The 20,229-nt window shown below is 46.8% G+C and overlaps 1 protein-coding gene across 1 annotated transcript in view; it reads left to right on the forward strand.

Moving 5' to 3' along the window:
• stam2 (signal transducing adaptor molecule (SH3 domain and ITAM motif) 2) overlaps positions 1-19,167 on the forward strand; it is a 32,581-nt gene extending 13,414 nt beyond the window's left edge. The window contains exons 9-14 of the mRNA XM_080477935.1: positions 11,050-11,132; positions 11,230-11,317; positions 11,408-11,462; positions 11,586-11,733; positions 16,641-16,807; positions 16,947-19,167. Of these exons, the coding sequence (XP_080334061.1) occupies positions 11,050-11,132; positions 11,230-11,317; positions 11,408-11,462; positions 11,586-11,733; positions 16,641-16,807; positions 16,947-17,142 (737 nt within the window). The 3' untranslated portion in view covers positions 17,143-19,167. The remainder of the gene's footprint in view (positions 1-11,049; positions 11,133-11,229; positions 11,318-11,407; positions 11,463-11,585; positions 11,734-16,640; positions 16,808-16,946) is intronic.
• Positions 19,168-20,229: the final 1,062 nt, after the last annotated feature.

The raw sequence follows: 20,229 nt of genomic DNA on the forward strand, positions 1-20,229 counted from the left end.
GCTGCTACAGCCAGTTTTAAGTAGCAGCAGCTCAATTTCTTTTCACAGTTTTAGGCAGCGAGCCGTCCAGCAAGCCATCAATCTTCTTCAAAGACGGCCAAAAAAGTGGCCAGTTTGCTGAAAGCCGTCTAAAATATGTATATAGAAGAACTCAGGTGAACGAACTCGTTGTACACGGAGAGGACTGCTAACACACCTTAATGAGCGGACAGCCTCCCGCAGCATGTTTGTGCTGTGAAGATTCACTTCAGTTCCACATAAGGCCTGTGGACCAAAACCGGCCGCTAACGGCTCCAATCTGGCACCAGAAACTACAGAGCAAGCTGGTTATATAGGATTTATTTTTTTTCACTGTATTTTGCATCACAATGTTTCATTAAAAATTACTTTTTGTTGAGATTTTAGTAATTTCAAGCGGTAATTGTGTGATCTTGCAAAATTCGAGACAGTTTCATCACGTACACTGTGGCCACAACAAAGGAAAAACTTTCAAGTGTAAATTCAAAGGTTATTATAGCAATATTTTCCCAGTCCAGCCCACAAAAATAAAGGGACCACTAAAATAACACATCCTAGATCTCAATTAATGAAATATTGCACTTGAAAGTCTTTATTCAATATATAGTAGAGTGTGTTGAGAACAAAATAACATAAGAATAATCAATGTAAATCAAAGTGATTATTCCATGGAGGTCTGGATTTGGAATCCTATCAAAATAAAAGTGGAAAATCACATTGCAGGCTGATCCAGCGTCAAGTAAAATTCCTCCAGACAAGTCGAGATGAGGCTCAGTAGTGTGTGTGGCCTCCCTACAACCCCTGGGCATGTTTCTGATGAGGCAGTTAATGTTCTCCTGAGGGACGGCCTCCTGAAGGACGTTCTCCTGAGGGATGGCCCTCCAGACCCGGGGAGGCCCCAACAACCACGCCAGAGAGCCACGCCAGAATCCCCCCCAGGCAAGAAGAGTCCACAAGAGAAAGATAAAGGGCACCAGGCCCCAACCCAAGCCGCCAATCAGAGACTGGCCGGAGCAGGGCCCCCGGGCTGAGCGGGCCAGGAGACCCCTCAATCCCGGCGGCGGAGCCGCACACCCGGGAGCCGGCCAACCCACCGCCCCCCCCAACCCAGCAGGGTAGAGATGGCCCCAGCCGCTGCGCCCCCCCCCCCCTCCCTGTGGAGCGTTGGATGCATGTAGGGGTGTATTTTGAAGAAGTGGATGTGTCTACGGTGCGGTTTAAAATTGGGGGGTAGCGGGGCCCGGGCGTTCTACCGCTGCCAAGCGGCAGAACGCCGAAAGCGGCTTACCCCCTCAAGAACCTGCGTGACTAGTTGTGGTTAAAATTGCATACTCTCTTTTTGAACCCATAAGATACAAGAAGAAAATCCGGCAGTGACGTCAGACAGCTGCTTTTTCGGCAGGACTGTTCATACTCCAAGGAGAAACTGCCGAACTCGCAGGCCACGCCCTCTCACAGCAGGCCACGCCCCCTCACAGCAGCAACACGTCTGTGAAGCGGCGTTTTAACTTTTCTAACGTTGCTCTACCTGCACTGGCTGCTCCGGCATGATGTGGGCAGGTTTCAGATGGTCCACTGAAACCTAGACATGCCTACCCCCCATGTCCACCACTAAGTTCTTCTGCCCCGCCTCCAGGACGTGAAACGGGCCATCATATGGTGGCTGAAGTGGGGAACAGTGAGCGTCATGTCGAATTAATACATACTCAGCTGCCATCAGGTTCTTTGGTACCAGTGATGCCGGTAACGCGTTACTCCATATGACCACTTTTTTCAGTAACGAGTAATCGAACGCGTTACTATTTCTAAACCAGTAATCAGATTAAAGTTACTTCTCCAAGTCACTGTGCGTTACTATTGTAGAGTCCAGCAGGACGAGTATCTTGTCTGCGAAGCCACTTTATTATTAAACTAAACCGGCCGCTTTTTCATTCTCCAAACGCGCACACACAGTGCATGCAGTCTGACCTGACCCGCCCCCTTCTCCACTCTCAGCCAATCACAGACCGACTCGCGCTAACAACGTATTCAAGTGACACAAAGGAATCGGAACCAAGAAATGTCAACACTAAACCATATCATTGCAACAATAACACAGCTGCAGAGATGTTCAACTCTTTTTGTAATTTTTTTCTTTTTCAATCAATCAATCAACGAAAGACTTAATTTCTTCCCGAGGAGGGTAATAAAAAGGTTGTATAGAGCAGATGGTGCAAATATATGAATAGTTAAATAGTGCAACAACAGACTACAACTACATCCCTGGGTAAATAAATAGCAGTAATAGTAAAAATCTGATAATAAAACCGTGAATCAGATATAAATACAACAAAGAATGAAGATCAAAGGTTAAAATATGTATGAGCTGGAGGCCAGGCAGTGATCAACACAGAGGTTGTGGCAACACCAGTTGTCCTTTTTATTTTGAGACGGTGGGGCGGTGTTGGCAGTCGTTGAAAGTAACTAAAAAGTTACTTACTTTTAAAAACAAGTAATCAGTAAAGTAACTAAAGTACTTTTTTAGAGGAGTAACTAGTAATCGGTAATCAGATTACATTTTCAAGGTAACTGGCAACACTGTTTGGTACATAGTACCAGGGCAGGCAGTGATGAGCTGCAACCGGGTCGAACATGTGGGCTGGCTCCTTGAAGACTGTCCGCCTGGCTGTTACCAACCAGGGTTCTGATGGTTCTGGCAGGAACTCTCCGGGGACCCTCAGCGGCTGACCAGACACCAGCTTTGCAGACGATGACTGGAGATCTTCCTCCTGGGCCGAATGCAGGCCCAACATGACCCACGGCTTTCGGTCGACTCAATTGCAGTCCGTGAGGGTGGCTTGGAGAGCGGCTTTCATTGTGTGATGGAAAGGCTCACAGTCCATTAGCTTGAGGGTTGAAAGCTGTCGTCCTATGTAGCTGCACTCCCAGGCCTTTAGCCACATCTGTCCACAGCTCCGAAGTGAACTGGCAGCATCTGCCTGACGTGACGTCCAAAGGAGTGGCGGACCGGGACATGACACCTTCATGGATATGAAGGTGTCATGTCTCCTCAGTTGATGTCGTCAATGCCAGAGGAACCACCTCTGGCCAACTAGTGGTCCTGTCCACCATAGTGAGGAGTTGAGTGAAGCCTTGGGAGGGAGGAAGTGGACCCACCACGTCCAGATACAAGTGATTGGACCTCCTCTCAGGAATAAGGAATGGCTCCAGGTGTGACGGTGTACCTTGGATTGCTGACACGCCACACAGGAGGCCCCAGCTCCTGACGTCCTTCCTGAGGCCCGGCCAGACAAACTTTGCCCCCATGGAAGACCACATCCTGCAGCTGTAAACCTGTGGCGGCTGTCCTGAAAGCCTGGGTGTCACAGTCAGTTTGCTGGTCACTGGCCATGGCAGCATAGTTTACTTCAAGGTGCACAGAGTTCACATGTGCCCGGGAGAGGCAGTCAGCCACAGCATTGTTTTGTCCGGACACGTGCCGAAAGTCTGTGTTGAACTCTGAAATGGCACATACCGCCCCACCATGTAGACTGAGGCATCGGTGGTGAGCGCTGCCGCAGCTGTTGGAAATGGGTGCACAAGCATGGCGGTATTGGAGAGGGCAACCTTGGCCTTCCCGAAGCCAGGATCCTTTCTGGGGACCAGTCCACGTCCTGCTTGGCCTTTCCGCCCCTCAGCACCTCATACAGGGGGCGCATCAGATGAACTGCTCGTGCAATGAAGCAGTTGTAAAAGTTCACCATGCCCAGGAATTCCTGCTGTGTCTTGATGGTTTGTGGGAACAGAAAAGCAGCGATTGCTTCCACTTTACCCGGTAAGGGCACCACTCCCCGTGAGGATACATGGTGGCCCAGAAACTCCAATTTCTGCCAGTCCAAAGCAACACTTAGCTGGGTTCACGATCAGCCCATGCTCATTAAGTTTCTCAAAGAGCTGCCGCAGGTGTAGCAGGTGCTCCTCAGGTGAGGCGCTGGCCACTAGGATGTCACCCAGATATACCAACAGGAAAGGCAGCCCCTTAACACAGAGTCCATCAAGCGCTGGAATGTCTGTGCTGCACCTTTCAGTCCAAATGGCATCCACAGAAACTCAAAAAGCCCAAATGGTGTGATCACTGCAGTCTTGGCCACGTCCTGCGCATGGACCGGTACCTGGTGGTAACCGCTCACCAAATTGACCTGGGAAAAAAACACCTTCCACCGCACAGAAAATCCGCTCTCATCAGCCACGACAAAATCCCATCCAAACTGACGGCCATTGAAACCCACAGTCAGTGGGTGGTATGAGTGTCTGTGTCTGTGTCGGGGTGGGTGTCTGTGGGGGGGTTGGTGGGGGTGTGGGTTTATCTATCAAGATCGGGGGGAGAATCAGGGGGCGGGAAAGTGGGGGGTGGGTTATGAGGCTTCTGGGGGTGGAGAGTTGACTGTCCTCCAACCGGGGCCTGTTCGGGCCTTTGCTTATCCTGGTCTGGGGGCGGGGCGCGGCGGCTGTGGCCATCTCTGCCTTGCCAGGTTGGGGGAGGACGGTGGGTGGGCCTGCGGGGCTGCCGTCTGCCGGGGTGGCAATGTCCGGGCCCGATGGCCTCGGGCCCCAGGGTGTTGCTACGGGTCCCCCCACAACAGTTCCGGCCACACCCAGTGGACAAACCACACACACACACACACACACAGACTTCCACTCCTCACGAAAGGTGCTTCTGAAGTTGCTTGTTCTCTGTCATCATTTGCTCAAACTTTAAAAATCATGTTCCTCTTTTTGTTGTTGCCTCTTTGTTAATTCATGTTCCTGCTTCATGTTCCTGTCTAGATAGAGCTGCTCAGACTGGTTTATCTAAGAAATCATCTTACTGTCTAGATGGAGCTGCTCAGGCTGGTTTAATCTAGAAAATCATGTTACTGTCTAGATAGAGCTGCTCAGGCTGGTTTAATCTAGGAAATCATGTTACTGTCTAGATAGAGCTGCTCAGGCTGGTTTAATCTAGGAAATCATGTTACTGTCTAGATCAGGCGTCAGCAACCCGTGGCTCCGGAGCTGCATGTGGCTCTTTGGTCCCTCTGCTGTGGCTCCTTGAGCCTCGGTCCCACTGCAGTACATCCCTGAGCGGTACGGTAAGGCAAAGCGCACCCAGACCCAACTGTGTTGCGCGGTCCCACTACTGAGAGTGCGGTAAAATGTAGGTTGCGAACAACGCAGGGATGTAACGTCAAAAAAGCAACAACAGTGGTGCGAAGAATGTGGAAGTTGCGGCAGCTCCGTGGTCGTCTGAAGCCGTAAGCTTCCTTTATCTGTGGCACAGCAGAACACCTTCTCAATCTGGACTGCAGCGTCCATCTCCTGCTGGATCTCCTCTTCTCCTGTCACTGAGAGGAGCGTCTGAACCTCGTCGGATGACCACGGTGCTCTGGAGCGCCACATTTCAATGAACCCAGTCAACAAAACAACCAGTGTGTGCAAAGCGGCGTATGTGAACAATAACGGGAGTGTTTACGACAGATTAGATATTTTAATATTGCAGACTTGTTGAGAGTGTCGATCGTCACTACCAATCAGCAGACGTGTGGTGGCCAGCGCTTCATGCTCACAGAGAGCGGCAGTTATTCACTTAATGCTGGATTGTAAAATCATGAATCACAAAACTGAATGAGATTGAAAGCCACACCACTCACTCATGGTTCTTAAAACCCCGCTCTCCCCCATATATCTGCCCATTTAATAATATTATAGCGACGATGTGGGGGGTGGTACGACTCCCAGTATGTTGTGTTCAGTGGGAAACAGGTCCAAATGGCTCTTTGAGTGTTGAAGGTTGCCGACCCCTGGTCTAGATAGAGCTGCTCAGGCTGGTTAATCTAAGAAATCATCTTACTGTCTAGATAGAGCTGCTCAGGCTGGTTTAATCTAATAACAGTTGTAAAGTACTTGGCTCAGTGTGATAACTGCAAATAATATATGTAGTACAACAAAGGTATTGTATGTTATCCCCTCCCCCTCAACTTCTCTTCTCTCTCTTCTCTCTCTCTTTGAGCGTTCCCCCCCCCGGTCGTGTACGGCAGTCTTACCAACTTCTGACGGAGGTTGGTAAGTGTGTGTGCAAGATGGCGCCAGTGTGTTTGGCCAGCCGTCTGTCGCTGCGCACTTTGGTTTTGTTTGTGGCACTCCTGTCATTTGTTGTAGTGGAAGTCGACTCCTTGCTGGTCTATGATTGCCAAACGCTACTGGATCTTCGATCCTCGAGTCTAGACTTGGTGAACATTGAATGGAAGAGACATGAAAGTCCCTGCCCTCCTCTCCTGTCTGGAATACCAGCTTACCTGCGCCGTGTGCCGGCTCCACCCTCGCGCAGAGCGCGACGCAGACGGCGGGGGAAGCGCAGTGGAAGGCTGGTCAAACTAAAGGCTTGCTTGTTGCTTACTGCCCCTGCGTGCAGCAGTTTTGGATTGACGCGTTTTTTTCCGACCAGATGCCTTGTTCCTGTGGTTGGTTTAGATGATGTGAAGACACGGCTCTATCGCCCCCCTTTTGCCCATGTCCAGCGGCGCGGAGTGAATTTTCACAATCTTCGACCACTAAATCGGACCTTTTTCCGGGCTACTGCGGAGGCTAGCTGTTCTGTGGCTCCAGCCAGGATAGCGCTGGTAAACGCCAGATCGCTGGTGAACAAGACCTTCGTTCTAAAGGATTTTATTGTGTCTCACGGACTGGATTTCTTCTGCGTAACGGAGACGTGGATCGGTGTTGGTGAGACTAATGCCTTCGCTGAACTTCTGCCTGTTGACTTTACCTACCTGTCTACGCCGAGATCAACGGGGCGTGGAGGTGGAGTAGCGACTGTCTTTAAGACTTGCTTTAAATGTACACAGTTCGCTTCGAAAGTTTCTACATCTAGCTTTGAGATAAACGCATTCGTTTTGTCCTCTGATTTTCCCGTGTTGTGCGCCGTTGTGTACAGGCCACCCAAATACAACAAAGACTTCATAAGTGATTTTTCCAATTTCTTAGCTGAAATAATGCCCAAATTCGATCGCATACTGATTGTGGGTGACTTTAATATTCATGTATGCTGCACTGAGAAACCTATGGTGAAAGACTTCTTGGATCTTATTGAAAGTTTTAACTTTGTGCAGTCTGTTTCTGGACCCACACAAGATCATGGTCACACATTGGACCTTGTTTTAACATACGGTCTTTCAGTGTGTAATTTGGAGGTGTGTGATGCAGTGTTTTCAGACCACCTGCCCATTATTTTTGATGTGCCTCTTTTGTGCGATGTCAACCTGTGCGCTCCTGTGCGCCGCTGTCGTGTAATTAACTCTTCCACTGCTGCTCAGTTCTCCATGGCTTTTCACCAGTCACTGTTGGCAAACGATCGTTCTTTTCTCGATTATGATATTGATGAGTTTTCCATACTTTTTGACTCAACTTGCCTATCAATTGTTGACACTGTGGCTCCGCTTAAACCAAGGCGTGCCAAACCTAAATCTGAGCCGTGGCTCAATGAGTCGACTCGTGCTGCTCGAAGTGAGTGTAGGAGAGCTGAGCGAAGATGGAAAAGGGATAAGTTGCAGGTTTCCATTCAACTGTTAAAAGACAGCTTACATACCTATCAGAAAAGTGTCAAATCTGCCAAGGCTATGTACTTTGCTGATATGGTTACGTCCAACAGAAACAACCCTCGGGTTCTTTTTAATATGGTGAATGCTGCTCTTAATGTTCCTCAATCCAATGGCCTAGAGGCAACACCTGAAGTGTGTGAAAACGTCTTGAACTTTTTTATAAATAAGGTTGTGAGCACTAGGGCTCTTTTCAGCCCTCCCTCTGTAGGCATGTCTAACCATGTTTCTTGCTCAGCTTTATTCTGTCAGTTTGAACCTGTCACACTCGCTAACTTGGAAAAGGTGGTCAGTCAAATGAAGCCCGCTGGTTCACCGTTTGATCCTATTTCCCCACGCCTGTTCAAAGATGTGTTTCCCACAATAGCACCCTTTGCTTTGCATTGTGTTAATGGTTGCTTGGCGAATGGGGCAGTGCCTGCAAGTTTCAAACACGCTGTTGTTCAGCCAATAACTAAAAAGCCGGGCCTAAATTCTAACGACCCTTCTAATTTCCGCCCCATTTCCAAGCTCCCATTTTTTTCCAAAATTTTGGAGAAAATTGTTTTCATTCAGATGAAGTCATTCTTGGATGAACATGAGATCCCTGAGGTTTTTCAGTCTGGTTTTAAGAACCTCCACAGTACTGAGTCCGCTTTATTAAGGGTTTTTAATGACATTTTAATGTTGAATGATGCTGGCCATACTGTGGCTCTGGTGCTGTTGGACCTAACTGCTGCGTTCGATACAGTCGACCATGAAATCCTCCTGTATCGCCTTGAAAATCTGGTTGGCATTCGGGGATGTGCCTTAAAATGGTTCAGATCCTATTTAACAGGGAGGAGTTTCTGTGTTAAAGTTGGGGATTGTGTTTCCTCCACAGCCCCCCTGTCGTATGGAGTACCGCAAGGGTCCATCCTTGGTCCTCTCCTGTTTTCACTGTACCTGCTCCCGCTAGGATCTGTTCTCCGTAGATTTGGGGTGTCATTTCACTTGTATGCTGATGACAGCCAAATCTATGTGCCCCTGAAGCGTGAGAATGCTTTCAGTGCCACTCAACTTTTGGAGTGTATTGAAGCAATCAAATCCTGGATGTCTGCTAACTTTTTACATTTTAATGACAGAAAGACTGAAGTCCTCCTAGTGGGGCCGAGCGCTTCTGGTACTGCCGCCCCGGTGAACCTAGGATCGCTGACACAGTTTGTCAAACCAACTGTTTCTAATCTGGGAGTAAAGATGGATCAACATTTTAAATTTGACAAACAGATCAGTGCTGTGGTGAAGGCCAGTTTTTTCCACCTGAGGCAACTCGCAAAGATAAAATCCTCACTTTCAAAACATCATTTTGAAATACTGATTCATGCTTTTGTCACAACCCGGCTGGACTATTGCAACGCCCTGTACACCGGCATCAGTCAGTCCTTACTGACCCGCCTGCAGCTGGTTCAGAACGCTGCAGCGCGCCTCTTGACTGGCTCACAAAAATATGATCATATTTCACCCGTCCTCTCTTCTCTGCACTGGCTCCCAGTGCAATTTAGAATTGATTTTCAAATTCTGTTATTTGTTTTTAAATGTCTTAATGACCTTGCCCCTCGTTACCTGTCCGACCTGCTTGTGTCGTACTCCCCAGCACGTTCACTCAGGTCAGCTGATCAAGCGTTGCTTTCGGTCCCCCAGACGCATCGCAAACTCAGAGGAGACCGAGTGTTTTCTGTGGTTGGTCCCAAACTGTGGAATGAGCTTCCTCTGTTCATTAGACAGGCTGACTCCCTTCATGTTTTTAAATCACATCTTAAAACACGCATGTTCTCTTTGGCTTTTAACCAGTGTTGAAGTTGACTTTTACTGCTCAAAGTGTATTCTGTGCTGCCACTGTATTGTTGCATTTATAATTGTATTTTTATATTGTTGTACAGCACTTTGGTCAACTGAGTTGTTTTTAATAGTGCTTTATAAATACATTGGATTGGATTGGATTGGATTGGAGGAGGCAACAGGAGGAGACTCCAGGTCTCTTTCTGTTCAAGAACAAAAACTGTTCTGACTCCAGAAGGTTCTAGATCACATCATATTGTTGGCCCAAGCTGCAGAACAGGACAAGGGCAGAAGAAAAAAGTTAAAATTTTAAATAAAATAAAAAAGAAACCCACAGTCAGGAACCTGGTGCCAAAGGTGTGGATGGGTTTCCCGCCGCTTGCAACGTTAGTGAAGGATGATGCTCCGCCTCCCGGATACAGTGTCTTAAATAAACAGCAGCTTCCCAGTGTTCCCGCCGCTGGTCTGGCGTTTCCCTGCACAGAGGAGTAGGGCAGGGTGCAGCGCTGGGCTCTGTTCCCGAAACGCCGGTGGAAAAAGCTGAGCTGGCTGTCATTCTTGCGCTGATCTGTAACCGCCCCGAACGAAGGCTGCGCTTCCTCCTCTGGCCGGTGTTCAGGCTGCGCCAGCAGGACAGCATGCACTGTACGGCTGTGATGCGAGCAGGTAGTTGACACAGGAACAGCTGGATGAAAAGGAACTCGGCGTCACCCGATCCTCGCAGCACCAACATGTTATCCATCAGCTCTGTGGGTTCACTTCGCTCGTTCGACATCGGACAGCTGGAACAGCCGGAGGAGTTTAGTTTTGAGCGCGGTGTATTTTTCCTGCTTCGGCAGGTCCCGAAGCAGAACCATCACTCGGTCAATAGTGGAGGAATCCAGCGCAGCGACGACGTGGGAGTATTTTCTCTAACCCCTCAGAGATGGAACGGAGCCTCGATATGTTGGGATCAAGGCTCGATTTGAGTTTTGAGGTCACCGAGTGTGTGGAGAAAGTTTAGTGAGCCTTGTGATGATGGAAAGACGAAAACGAGGGAAATTTCGGCAAAGGACACGTGTCTGACCTCTTAAGTCACATCTGGTCCAGCTTCGGTGAGTTAAGCAAACAAGATTGAGCCAGACAGGAAGTTGCTTTTGGAAATCCTGTCATTTTGAAAACGATGATGACGTTTATGATGGATCATATTTCACCTCGATGGCAACAGGGAAGAAGTCAGAAGCAACAAACCTCACAGAAAAATAACCAAAAATAATACAATCAAGAAACTGCAGCACTTTAAAAGGCCACTGGTGGAAACTGCAGATGCACAAATGATGGGAAAAACACAACCCTGTCAATGCTTGTGGGAATTAGGGGCAACAGAGGGAGCGCTTTGATTTTTAAGAATAAAGACATCACCGTCGTTGATTTCAGCATTTTTATATCAATAATTGATCATATTGCCGGAGCAATAAGACTTTATCACATGTTGACTTATTCTGGGTGTTTTTGGTGAAGTTGCTACAGCAGCTCAGTTTCTGACTGTTAAATCTCGCAGTGTTTTGTGTTGGTGTTTCTGAATGTCGTGAGCAGAAGTGAGTATTGGATTTCTTCATTTAACCAGGGCAAAATGTGATTTTAGTGGCTCATGTTGAGAAGACGACCACTTCTGAAGATAATAGCCTGGAAACCAGAGTGGAGCCTGAGCCGGTCTTTATTGACGAGGTACTTGTTAGTTTTCTCTAGTGCACATTTCTTTTTCCACCCCGAATCACCTCCCGAGGCAGCTACCCACCTTAAATCTGCTGTCCTCTCTCTGCAGGAGAAGATGGACAGAACATTGGCACTGCTGCAGAACGCAGATCCTGCTGAGCCGTCTCCCGACCCCCCCGAGCTGATCCAGCTGGAGGGTAGAAACCTTAATGCCGATGTAAATCCAGTCCGCCTGTGCTACTCTCTTCACTTCTTCGTCTTCATGTTTTTCTTCTCTGGTTCCACAGGTGCATGTGAACAGATGAATCCACTGATTGATGAGAAGCTGCAAGAGATTGACAGGTATTGTACAAGATAGAAGCAGTACAATTCCACATGAATATCAGAATTCACATCAGATTTTCCGTAAAGTAAATATAATAATTTGCCTTGTATGTACAGTAATTTCCTCTGTCTGTGCTGCAGGAATCACTCGGAGTTGTCAGATTTGAACGTTAAGATATCAGAGGCTCTGGAACTTTACAACAAACTGATGAACGAGGCTCCGTTCTACTCGGCCTACTCCAAGATGCAGTCGCAGTACGCAGCAACCGGCTCTGCTGTGGGCATGCAGGTCAGAAACACTTCTGCAAAGCACAACTGGTCCATAACTTAAATATGGAATTATTGCCTCCTGGTCAGATTCTTTCTAACAAATCATTCTATATTGATTTACTTAAACCTGCTCATCAATCTGATCTCTTTATTCAGTGTTCATGTAAACAAGACAATCGGATCCCTCATGGGAAAGAAATAAGTCAGATTGTCATAATATGTAAATGCAGCTTCACTTTTTAGATGGAACTACAACTTAACTCCAAACCTCTGTAACATCAGTATATTGTTCACGAAACAAGATGGAATGAAAATAGCTGGAGAAATGACTTCAAACACCTTCAGCTGCAATATTAATAATTGACTCCACTATTCAGAATCTACAGAACTTTTGATGCAACATTAACAAAGTATTTGGAAAAGAGTGCACACATTTTGTCTCAGTCACAGTGGTACAGTACTTTAAAGCGCGTATGACACCATATACCATGTTGATTTAATTATTTTCGCCGTCAAACATAACAGTGAAAGGCATAATGGCCTTCATGGGACGCCCCCTGGAATTTACACTTTTTAGAATTTTGCCCTGTTGACAAGGTAACCCTCTCGGGGAGGCGGAGCCTGGAGAGGAATGAGGAAGTGACGTAGCAGGAGGAACTCTTTCTCTCGGTCCGCAGGGAATGCTGTGTTTTCACATTGTGTTGGTGCTTTTTTTTTTTGACTGGATTTTCAACACAGAATGATCTAATACATAAACATATAGTAGTAGACTCTACTAGATTGTGTATGTCTACACAATAGCCGTACTCTAGTAGACCGTCCACGATATGGTGTAGACAAGAGGCTCTCCACATATACAGGTACTTCTCAAAAAATTTGCATATTGTGATAAAGTTCATTATTTTCCATAATGTAATGATGAAAATTAGACTTTCATATATTTTAGATTCATTACACACAACTGAAGTAGTTCAAGCCTTTTATTGATTTAATATAGAGGATTTTGGCAAAAAAGTAAAGAAAAACCAAAAATCCCCATCTCAAGCAATTAGCATATTTCATCTGACCAATAAAAGAAAAGTGTTTTTAATACAAACAAAAGTCAACCTTCAAATAATTATGTTCAGTTATGCATTCAATACTTGGTCGGGAATCCTTTTGCAGAAATGACTGCTTCAATGCGGCGTGGCATGGAGCCAATCAGCCGGTGGCACTGCTCAGGTGTTCTGGAGGCCCAGGATGCTTTGATAGCGGCCTTAAGCTCATCCACAGTGTTGGTCTGGTGTCTCTCAACTTCCTCTTCACAATATCCCACATATTCTCAATGGGGTTCAGGTCAGGAGAGTTGGCGGGCCAATGGAGCACAGTAATACCATGGTCAGTAAACCATTTGCCAGTGGTTTTGGCACTGTGAGCAGGTGCCAGGTCATGCTGAAAAAGGAAATCTTCATCTCCATCAAGCTTTTCAGCAGATGGAAGCATGAAGTGCTCCAAAATCTCCTGATAGCTCGCTGCATTGACCCTGCCCTTGATAAAACCAAGTGGACCAACACCAGCAGCTGACATGGCACCCCAGACCATCACTGACTGGGGGTACTTGACACTGGACTTCAGGCATCTTGGCATGTCCTTCTCCCCAGTCTTCCTCCAGGCTCTGGAACCTTTATTTCCGAATGACATGCAAAATTTGCTTTCATCCGAAAAAAGTACTTTGGACCACTGAGCAACAGTCCAGTGCTGCTTCTCTGTAGCCCAGGTCAGGCGCTTCTGCCGCTGTTTCTTGTTCAAAAGTGGCTTGACCTGGGGAATGCGGCTCCTGTAGCCCATTTCCTGCACACGCCTGTGCACGGTGGCTCTGGATGTTTCCACTCCAGACTCAGTCCACTGCTTCCGCAGGTCCCCCAAGGTCTGGAATCGGTCCTTCTCCCCAGTCTTCCTCAGGGTCCGGTCACCTCTACTGGTTGTGCAGCGTTTTCTGCCACACTTTTCTCTTCCCACAGACTTCCCACTGAGGTGCCTTGATACAGCACTCTGGGAACAGCCTATTCGCTCAGAAATGTCTTTTTGTGTCTTACCCTCTTGCTTGAGGGTGTCAATGATGGCCTTCTGGACAGCAGTCAGGTCGGCAGTCTTACCCATGATTGCGGTTTTGAGTAATGAAACAGCTGGGAGGTTTTAAAAGCCTCAGGAATCGTTTGCAGGTGTTTAGAGTTAATTCGTTGATTCAAGGGTGGGTGTGGTGCTCCAGATGATTAGGTTAATATCTCATTTAGAGTACCTTTTCATGATATGCTCATTTCTTGAGATGGGGATTTTTGGTTTTTCTTTACTTTTTTGCCAAAATCCTCTATATTAAATCAATAAAAGGCTTGAACTACTTCAGTTGTGTGTAATGAATCTAACATATATGAAAGTCTAATTTTTATCATTACATTATGGAAAATAATGAACTTTATCACAATATGCAAATTTTTTGAGAAGTACCTGTAGTGAAGGATCTACTAGCTTATGTCACTAAGGGACAGATTGACGGCAGAGTTCATTTATTATTAGTCCCTCATTTTTTCTCTGACGAGAAATTTCTTCACCAAATGGATCGTCTTCAGCAGACACACAGAGCAGCGGTCTAGGGAGGTGATGGAGGCTGGGGGTGTAGCTCAGGAGTAGGTGATGGACGCCAGGGGTGTAGCTCAGGAGGAGATGATGGAGGCCGGGGGTGTAGCTCAGGGAGGCAAATAATTTGGACTATCAGAGTAAACCGGAGTACTGGAGGGGAGGGGAGGGAGAGGAGAGGGGAGAGAGAGGGAGAGGGAGGGGGAGAGAGACTTTTTTTTTTTTTTTTATTATTTACCTGAGGCCTTCTGGCTGTTACTGCTGGAGCCTGGTACTGCTGGAGCCTGGTACTGCTGGAGCCTGGTACTGCTGGAGCCTGGTACTCCTCGTACGTCACAGCAAGATGGAGGAGGTTGAGAAAGCTTGATGGGTGGAGATCGAGAATCACAACTTAATTTCACTAGTTTTTTGTAGTTTTTTTTTACCTGCGGATGACGGCAGTATGACAAAAATGTTTTATAATAAAAATTCTTTTATTTTGTATTACTTTTTTTCAACAATATTTTGGTGTCATCCACTCTTTAAACTTGAAAAATTTGTTTAGTTCCTTCAATCCCTCTTTGCTTCTATTTATTCAAATACTGTGGAGCTTAGAGTTTCACATGATGGACAAATTTGACCTCAGTTGAGGCAGAATAGTAAAAAGATAATATGATAACCACAAATTCCCGCCTTCATTTCAGTCCAAAGATGCAAAAGTAGATATTGATGATTTCTTCTTGCTGTTACCTCGTGTCTTCTAAGGCACATTTATCATTATCACACAATGTGCATCAAAGATTTGGTGATGGTTTTATGCTCATTTCATTTCTTCCAAGTTCTTGGGGAGACTTTCCTCTAAGTGTTATATTTGGACCTGCTAGAAGTTTTCAGTGCCGCGGCTTCAAACCCCAGCGTGTTGTGGGAGTGCAGCTGCCGCCTCCTCGTCTCTGTCCTGGTCAATAAGAGCCCAGCCAAGTCGTACATAATTGAAGAGTGTATTCAGGCTCTGGCTTCACTCTTCAGACTGAAGCTTTGAAACCAGTGGAAGGGGTGTGTTTGCACCTTGTGTAATCAGTGTTGTAGTTTAGGCTTCTTGTCGTCACCGTCGCCACAGTTGATCCTGCTTTTCAAGCAGCCTTTGTTTTTTGTCGTCCCGGAGCCTCGGAGGTTGCTCCAGTTTTCTCAGTGATGACTGGTGTTGCTGTCTCTCCCCCGAGATTCACAGGAAGGTCCACTCCACCGCACTGCCCCACACCGCCGCCATAGCCCTTCTGTTTTTATGCTGAGCGCCATAAAACACGACAGGCAGTAAATGCACCGTCAACAACATGGATGCTGTTAGAACATGCAGATTTCATGGGAATGGAGACACTGTTTTACATTTTCCATCAGGAATCTTGCGTGAATAGAGAATATATTCAGAGTTCTGTCTATCTATCGCTCTATCTCTTTCTATGTGTTTAGCTCTCTTCTGTCTATCTCTCTACCTCTATCTCTATCTCACTCATTTCCAGAGGTTACTGTGCTCTTATCTTTCAGAGATAACAAATACAAATGACAAATAATCGTAATAAGGGCTGCATAACAATGTACTCTTTAGGGCTTCTTATAATCCTTACTAAGAATTTAAAGTGTTTAGTTTTTCAACTGTTTATTTCCTTGAGCCTTAAAGAAATCGTTCTGCACTTTTTTTGATGTGATGTAAAAATACATAATTCAGTAAATAATTGAGGCAAATGTACATAAGAGTTAAATATATTAAAGCTACTGTGGAGTTACCATCCTCACACATCCATCTGCTCAGGATAGTTTGAGTCACTAGTTTGAATAGTATGTGAGTAGAAACTATATAAATAAAATACAATAAAAACCCTCCACACACACAGGGAGAAAATACAAGCTTCAACAGAGTTATGCTCGTTCTGATGGCCACACATTGCTGAAGCAAAAACAATTCAAAAGAGAAATGAGGTGCTTAACAGTCAGATGGTTTTCAGAGATGCAGTATGCGTCACCTCCACTGAGCAAACGCACTTTCTCTGATGTATTAACATTTTTAAAGAAGTTAAGAACTGTTGTCCAAGCACCTCTGAAGAGCAATCAACACTACTATTGACCGCTGAGACATAAGTTGACTTGAGTTTTGCTCAGTGAGACGTATCTAATAAATTTTGTGAGGTAACAATTTCTAGACACAAACAATAATGTCATGATGGCCAACACATGAGCAATGTGACCATTTCATAAAGTTAATAACAGCAGTCATATTCTGGACCTTCTGACGCTCAGCTCTGTATTAAAACCTCCTCTCTCCTCCCCCGGTCTGTTCAGAGCTACCACGGACAGCCTGGCGTCCCGTACCTGCCCCCAGCGATGCCCCAGTGCCCCCCCGTGCAGCCCTACACTCTGCCCAGTGACCAGCCCGGACCCCTGCACTCCCTGCCCCCCGCCGTGTCGGCCCCACCCAACAGCCAAGCTGCTCACACTCCCTACATGAGGTGAGGCTGTCAGGAGACACTGACTGCATTTTAAAAATGTCTAAACTAAGCGGATCTTTATTACTGTAGACAAAGTCTGTTAATGGCTCTGCTTCATTCCCACCCGGCTCTCGAAATGCCCCCTGTGTTTCCTTCACAGCAGTGGCATGAACGCTCAGTACATGAACCATGGCACGGGAACTTCTTACCCCCACCAGACGGGCGTAGCCATGGATATGCCGGCCTATCACGGCTCCGGCATGGCTCCGGTGTCCTACCCGGTGGCTGCGGCCCCTCACCAGGCCCCCCAGCAGCACCAGCAGCAGGCGGCGTATTACCAGCAGCCTCTGCTGTGAGACTCCTCTGACGGCAAACTGGAGATAAAAATACATCGCTGATATTTCACCGTCTGTCTGTCTGTCTGTCTGTCTGTCTGTCTGTCTGTCTGTCTGTCTGTCTGTCTGTCTGTCTGCGTGTGTCTGCGTGTGTCTGCGTGTGTCTGCGTGTGTCTGCGTGTGTCTGCGTGTTGGTGCCTATCAAGCTGGACTTGAGGTTGAACTGATGGAGGTGTGTAGGTCACAGCGGTCTGCCGTGTATGGAGTCGGAAGTCAGCTGCTGTGCGGGAGGCTGAGGTGGTGCAGGGTTTCCTCTCCTGTTTTCTTCCTCCTCTTCTGATTGGCTGACTCCAAGCTTCGCCAGTCTCCATAAAACGTCACAGGTCAATATAAGCCCACTATGTAAGGAGCAGTCATTATCTACTTTATGGGGGTGAGCAATTTACCAACTGTCGTTCCCACACTATGCTCCTCCCACACTATGCTCCTCCCACACTATGCTCCTCCCACACCATGCTCCTCCCACACTATGCTCCTCCCACGCCATGCCCCTCCCAAGCCATGTCCCTCCCACGCCATGCCCCTCCCACGCCATGCCCCTCCCACGCCATGCCCCTCCCACGCCATACCCCTCCCACGCCATACCCCTCCCACACCATGCTCCTCCCACACCATGCCCCTCCCACACCATGCTCCTCCCACACCATGCTCCTCCCACACCATGCCCCTCCCACACCATGCCCCTCCCACACCATGCCCCTCACACGCCATGCCCCTCACACGCCATGCCCCTCACACGCCATGCCCCTCCCATGCCATGCCCCTCCCACACCATGCTCCTCCCACACTATGCCCCTCCCATACTCCGCTGGTGCACAGAGGATCCGGACCCTCTTCAGTCGGGTGAAGAAGGTTGAATCACCGTCACCATCACTAAAGAACACCGCACACTTGGCGCGGAGGGGAAGACAGCTGCTGAGGTGGTTCATCAATGTCTATATTTGATGCGTTCAGCCACAATTCTGCTGCGTCTTTGAGTTTTCTGCCTTTCAGCTTCAAACAGCTTCAGCTGGACCAGAACAGACCAATGAAAGCTTTCAGCCACTTTCTCTCATGAGGACTGCACCATCAACACAACCACCCTCCTAAACTCAAATAGCCAAAGACTTTTTTTCAACAAAACCCCCCTGAACCAAATATAAAGACTTTGATCTTAAAAAATACTATTATCTTAGTATTTCTGCTACATGAAGGTAAAATACTAACAAGAAGTGGACAGCATCATAAACAACTGGCTTGGATTTAGAATAGAACCTTTTGTTAAAAGAAATGACTTCAGCTATTAGTTTAGGAAGGTGTACCAGTGCTGCCAGTCGGCTGGTTTCCAGAGTAAAGAGAAGCGTGTTGTGATGTGGGAGGAGAACCACGGTGCAAGGCACCACAAGCGAGTGTGAAACCAACTCACTTCACACCTAAACAGCAGTTTGAAGTCGACGACGGCCAACATGTTGCATCTTCTGGTATTTAATAACTCTCAGCCCAGCATCAACACATCTTGTTCTTCAGTGCTGTTTTGGTTTCAAATTGTTCTAATGTACCACTGTGAGCATGATGTGGAGAGTTGTTTAACCACATTTAGTCAGGATTTGGTGGTTCAGATTTCTGTGTGCACACAGGTTTGTGTGTCTAAAGCAAGGCTTCAACATATAAGCACAAGTTTAGACGTGTCCAACAAAATGTGTGTGTCCATAATACAATTTGTGTGCGAGTTTGGTCCATGCATGCTTAAATCTACCTGTAAATGTCTGTCACCTCAGGCGGATTGGCAGTGACTGTAATATTGTGTGTGTAATCCATAAGCATTATCACAGTACTATTTAGTAATATACTGGCTGTACAGCTGAAGAGAGACATACAAACCAGAAGGCCTGATGAGTCTGAGCCTGCCAGTCGCACTGAGGGCAGAATAACCCGAGTGTGCCATAGATTTGTGTTGCTGCAGGACAGTAAAAATCAATAAATCAAACTGAGGAATGCCTGAGGTGAAGATGGAGACGTTTACAGGTCCTTGTAGCAAGCAACACACACACACACGCACATTTGTAACGCACACGACTGTCATTAGCAAGACACAGATATTGTATTGGGCACATGAATCTAATTACTCATCTAAAGCTGTGCATGCATCTGCAAATCTCTATGTGCAGATGTAAGTATGGACAAAAAGTTTAATTGCAAAGAGACACACAACTTTTATTCCACATGTGCAGGCTAATAAATCTTGGTACACACACACACACACACACACACACACACCTCATTACAAAGACTAGACTGTCCACGTGCACGCAGAAGTTACTCTGCGAGTGTTTGGACCTGGTAGTGACTGGAACACTCCGAGCAGGAAAACCAGGATCCAATGAAGACAGAAGCTTCAGTTGTCTTCTCTTTCGTCCTCACCAGCATCCGTCTCTTCAGCTCATCTCTCTTTTCCTACGTCCACAGGGTGAGAAGTGGACTTCTCCGTCAGCTCACTGCCTTGGAACAGACTCTGTGGGGTTTTTAGGATATTGAAGTGAATTGTGTGTTTGTTTTTTTCACACGACCATATATGTTTGGAGGTTGACAGAGTTTGGGTTGATGGTCTAATTTTAGCCTGAGCTGAGAAGTAGTTGAATGTTTGTTCATCAGATTAAATGTCTCTTCATGGTTCCCCCTCTGTTTGTTTCTGTTGAGAGGAGCCTGTTAGGATTGTGTGTTATGCAAATGTCAAAACAAAAACATGTTCACTGTCTACATACTAAAAACTTTCTAAACTATCAGCGACATTTGCCGACACTTTCTTTAAATCTGCTTTTTCGGAAATGTAAATAGATCGAATTTTCTTTAACAAGAGTTAGTGAAACCTTCAGCCGCTGTTTGAATGAAGAAGTGTGGAACAACCCGAGTTCAGATTAAAGTAGCTTTCATAGTCCGGAGGACCTGGAAGCACCCTCATGCTCAAATCGCTGTATATTAGTTGTAAAATATCTGGGTTTCTGAGTGATGTTGGCATCGCACCTTAGCTTTGTAAAACATTTATTTACCATTGAATGCCTTGTTTGTGTG

Source organism: Lipophrys pholis (genome assembly GCF_963383615.2).
Source record: "Lipophrys pholis genome assembly, chromosome: 13".
Taxonomy (NCBI): domain Eukaryota; kingdom Metazoa; phylum Chordata; class Actinopteri; order Blenniiformes; family Blenniidae; genus Lipophrys; species Lipophrys pholis.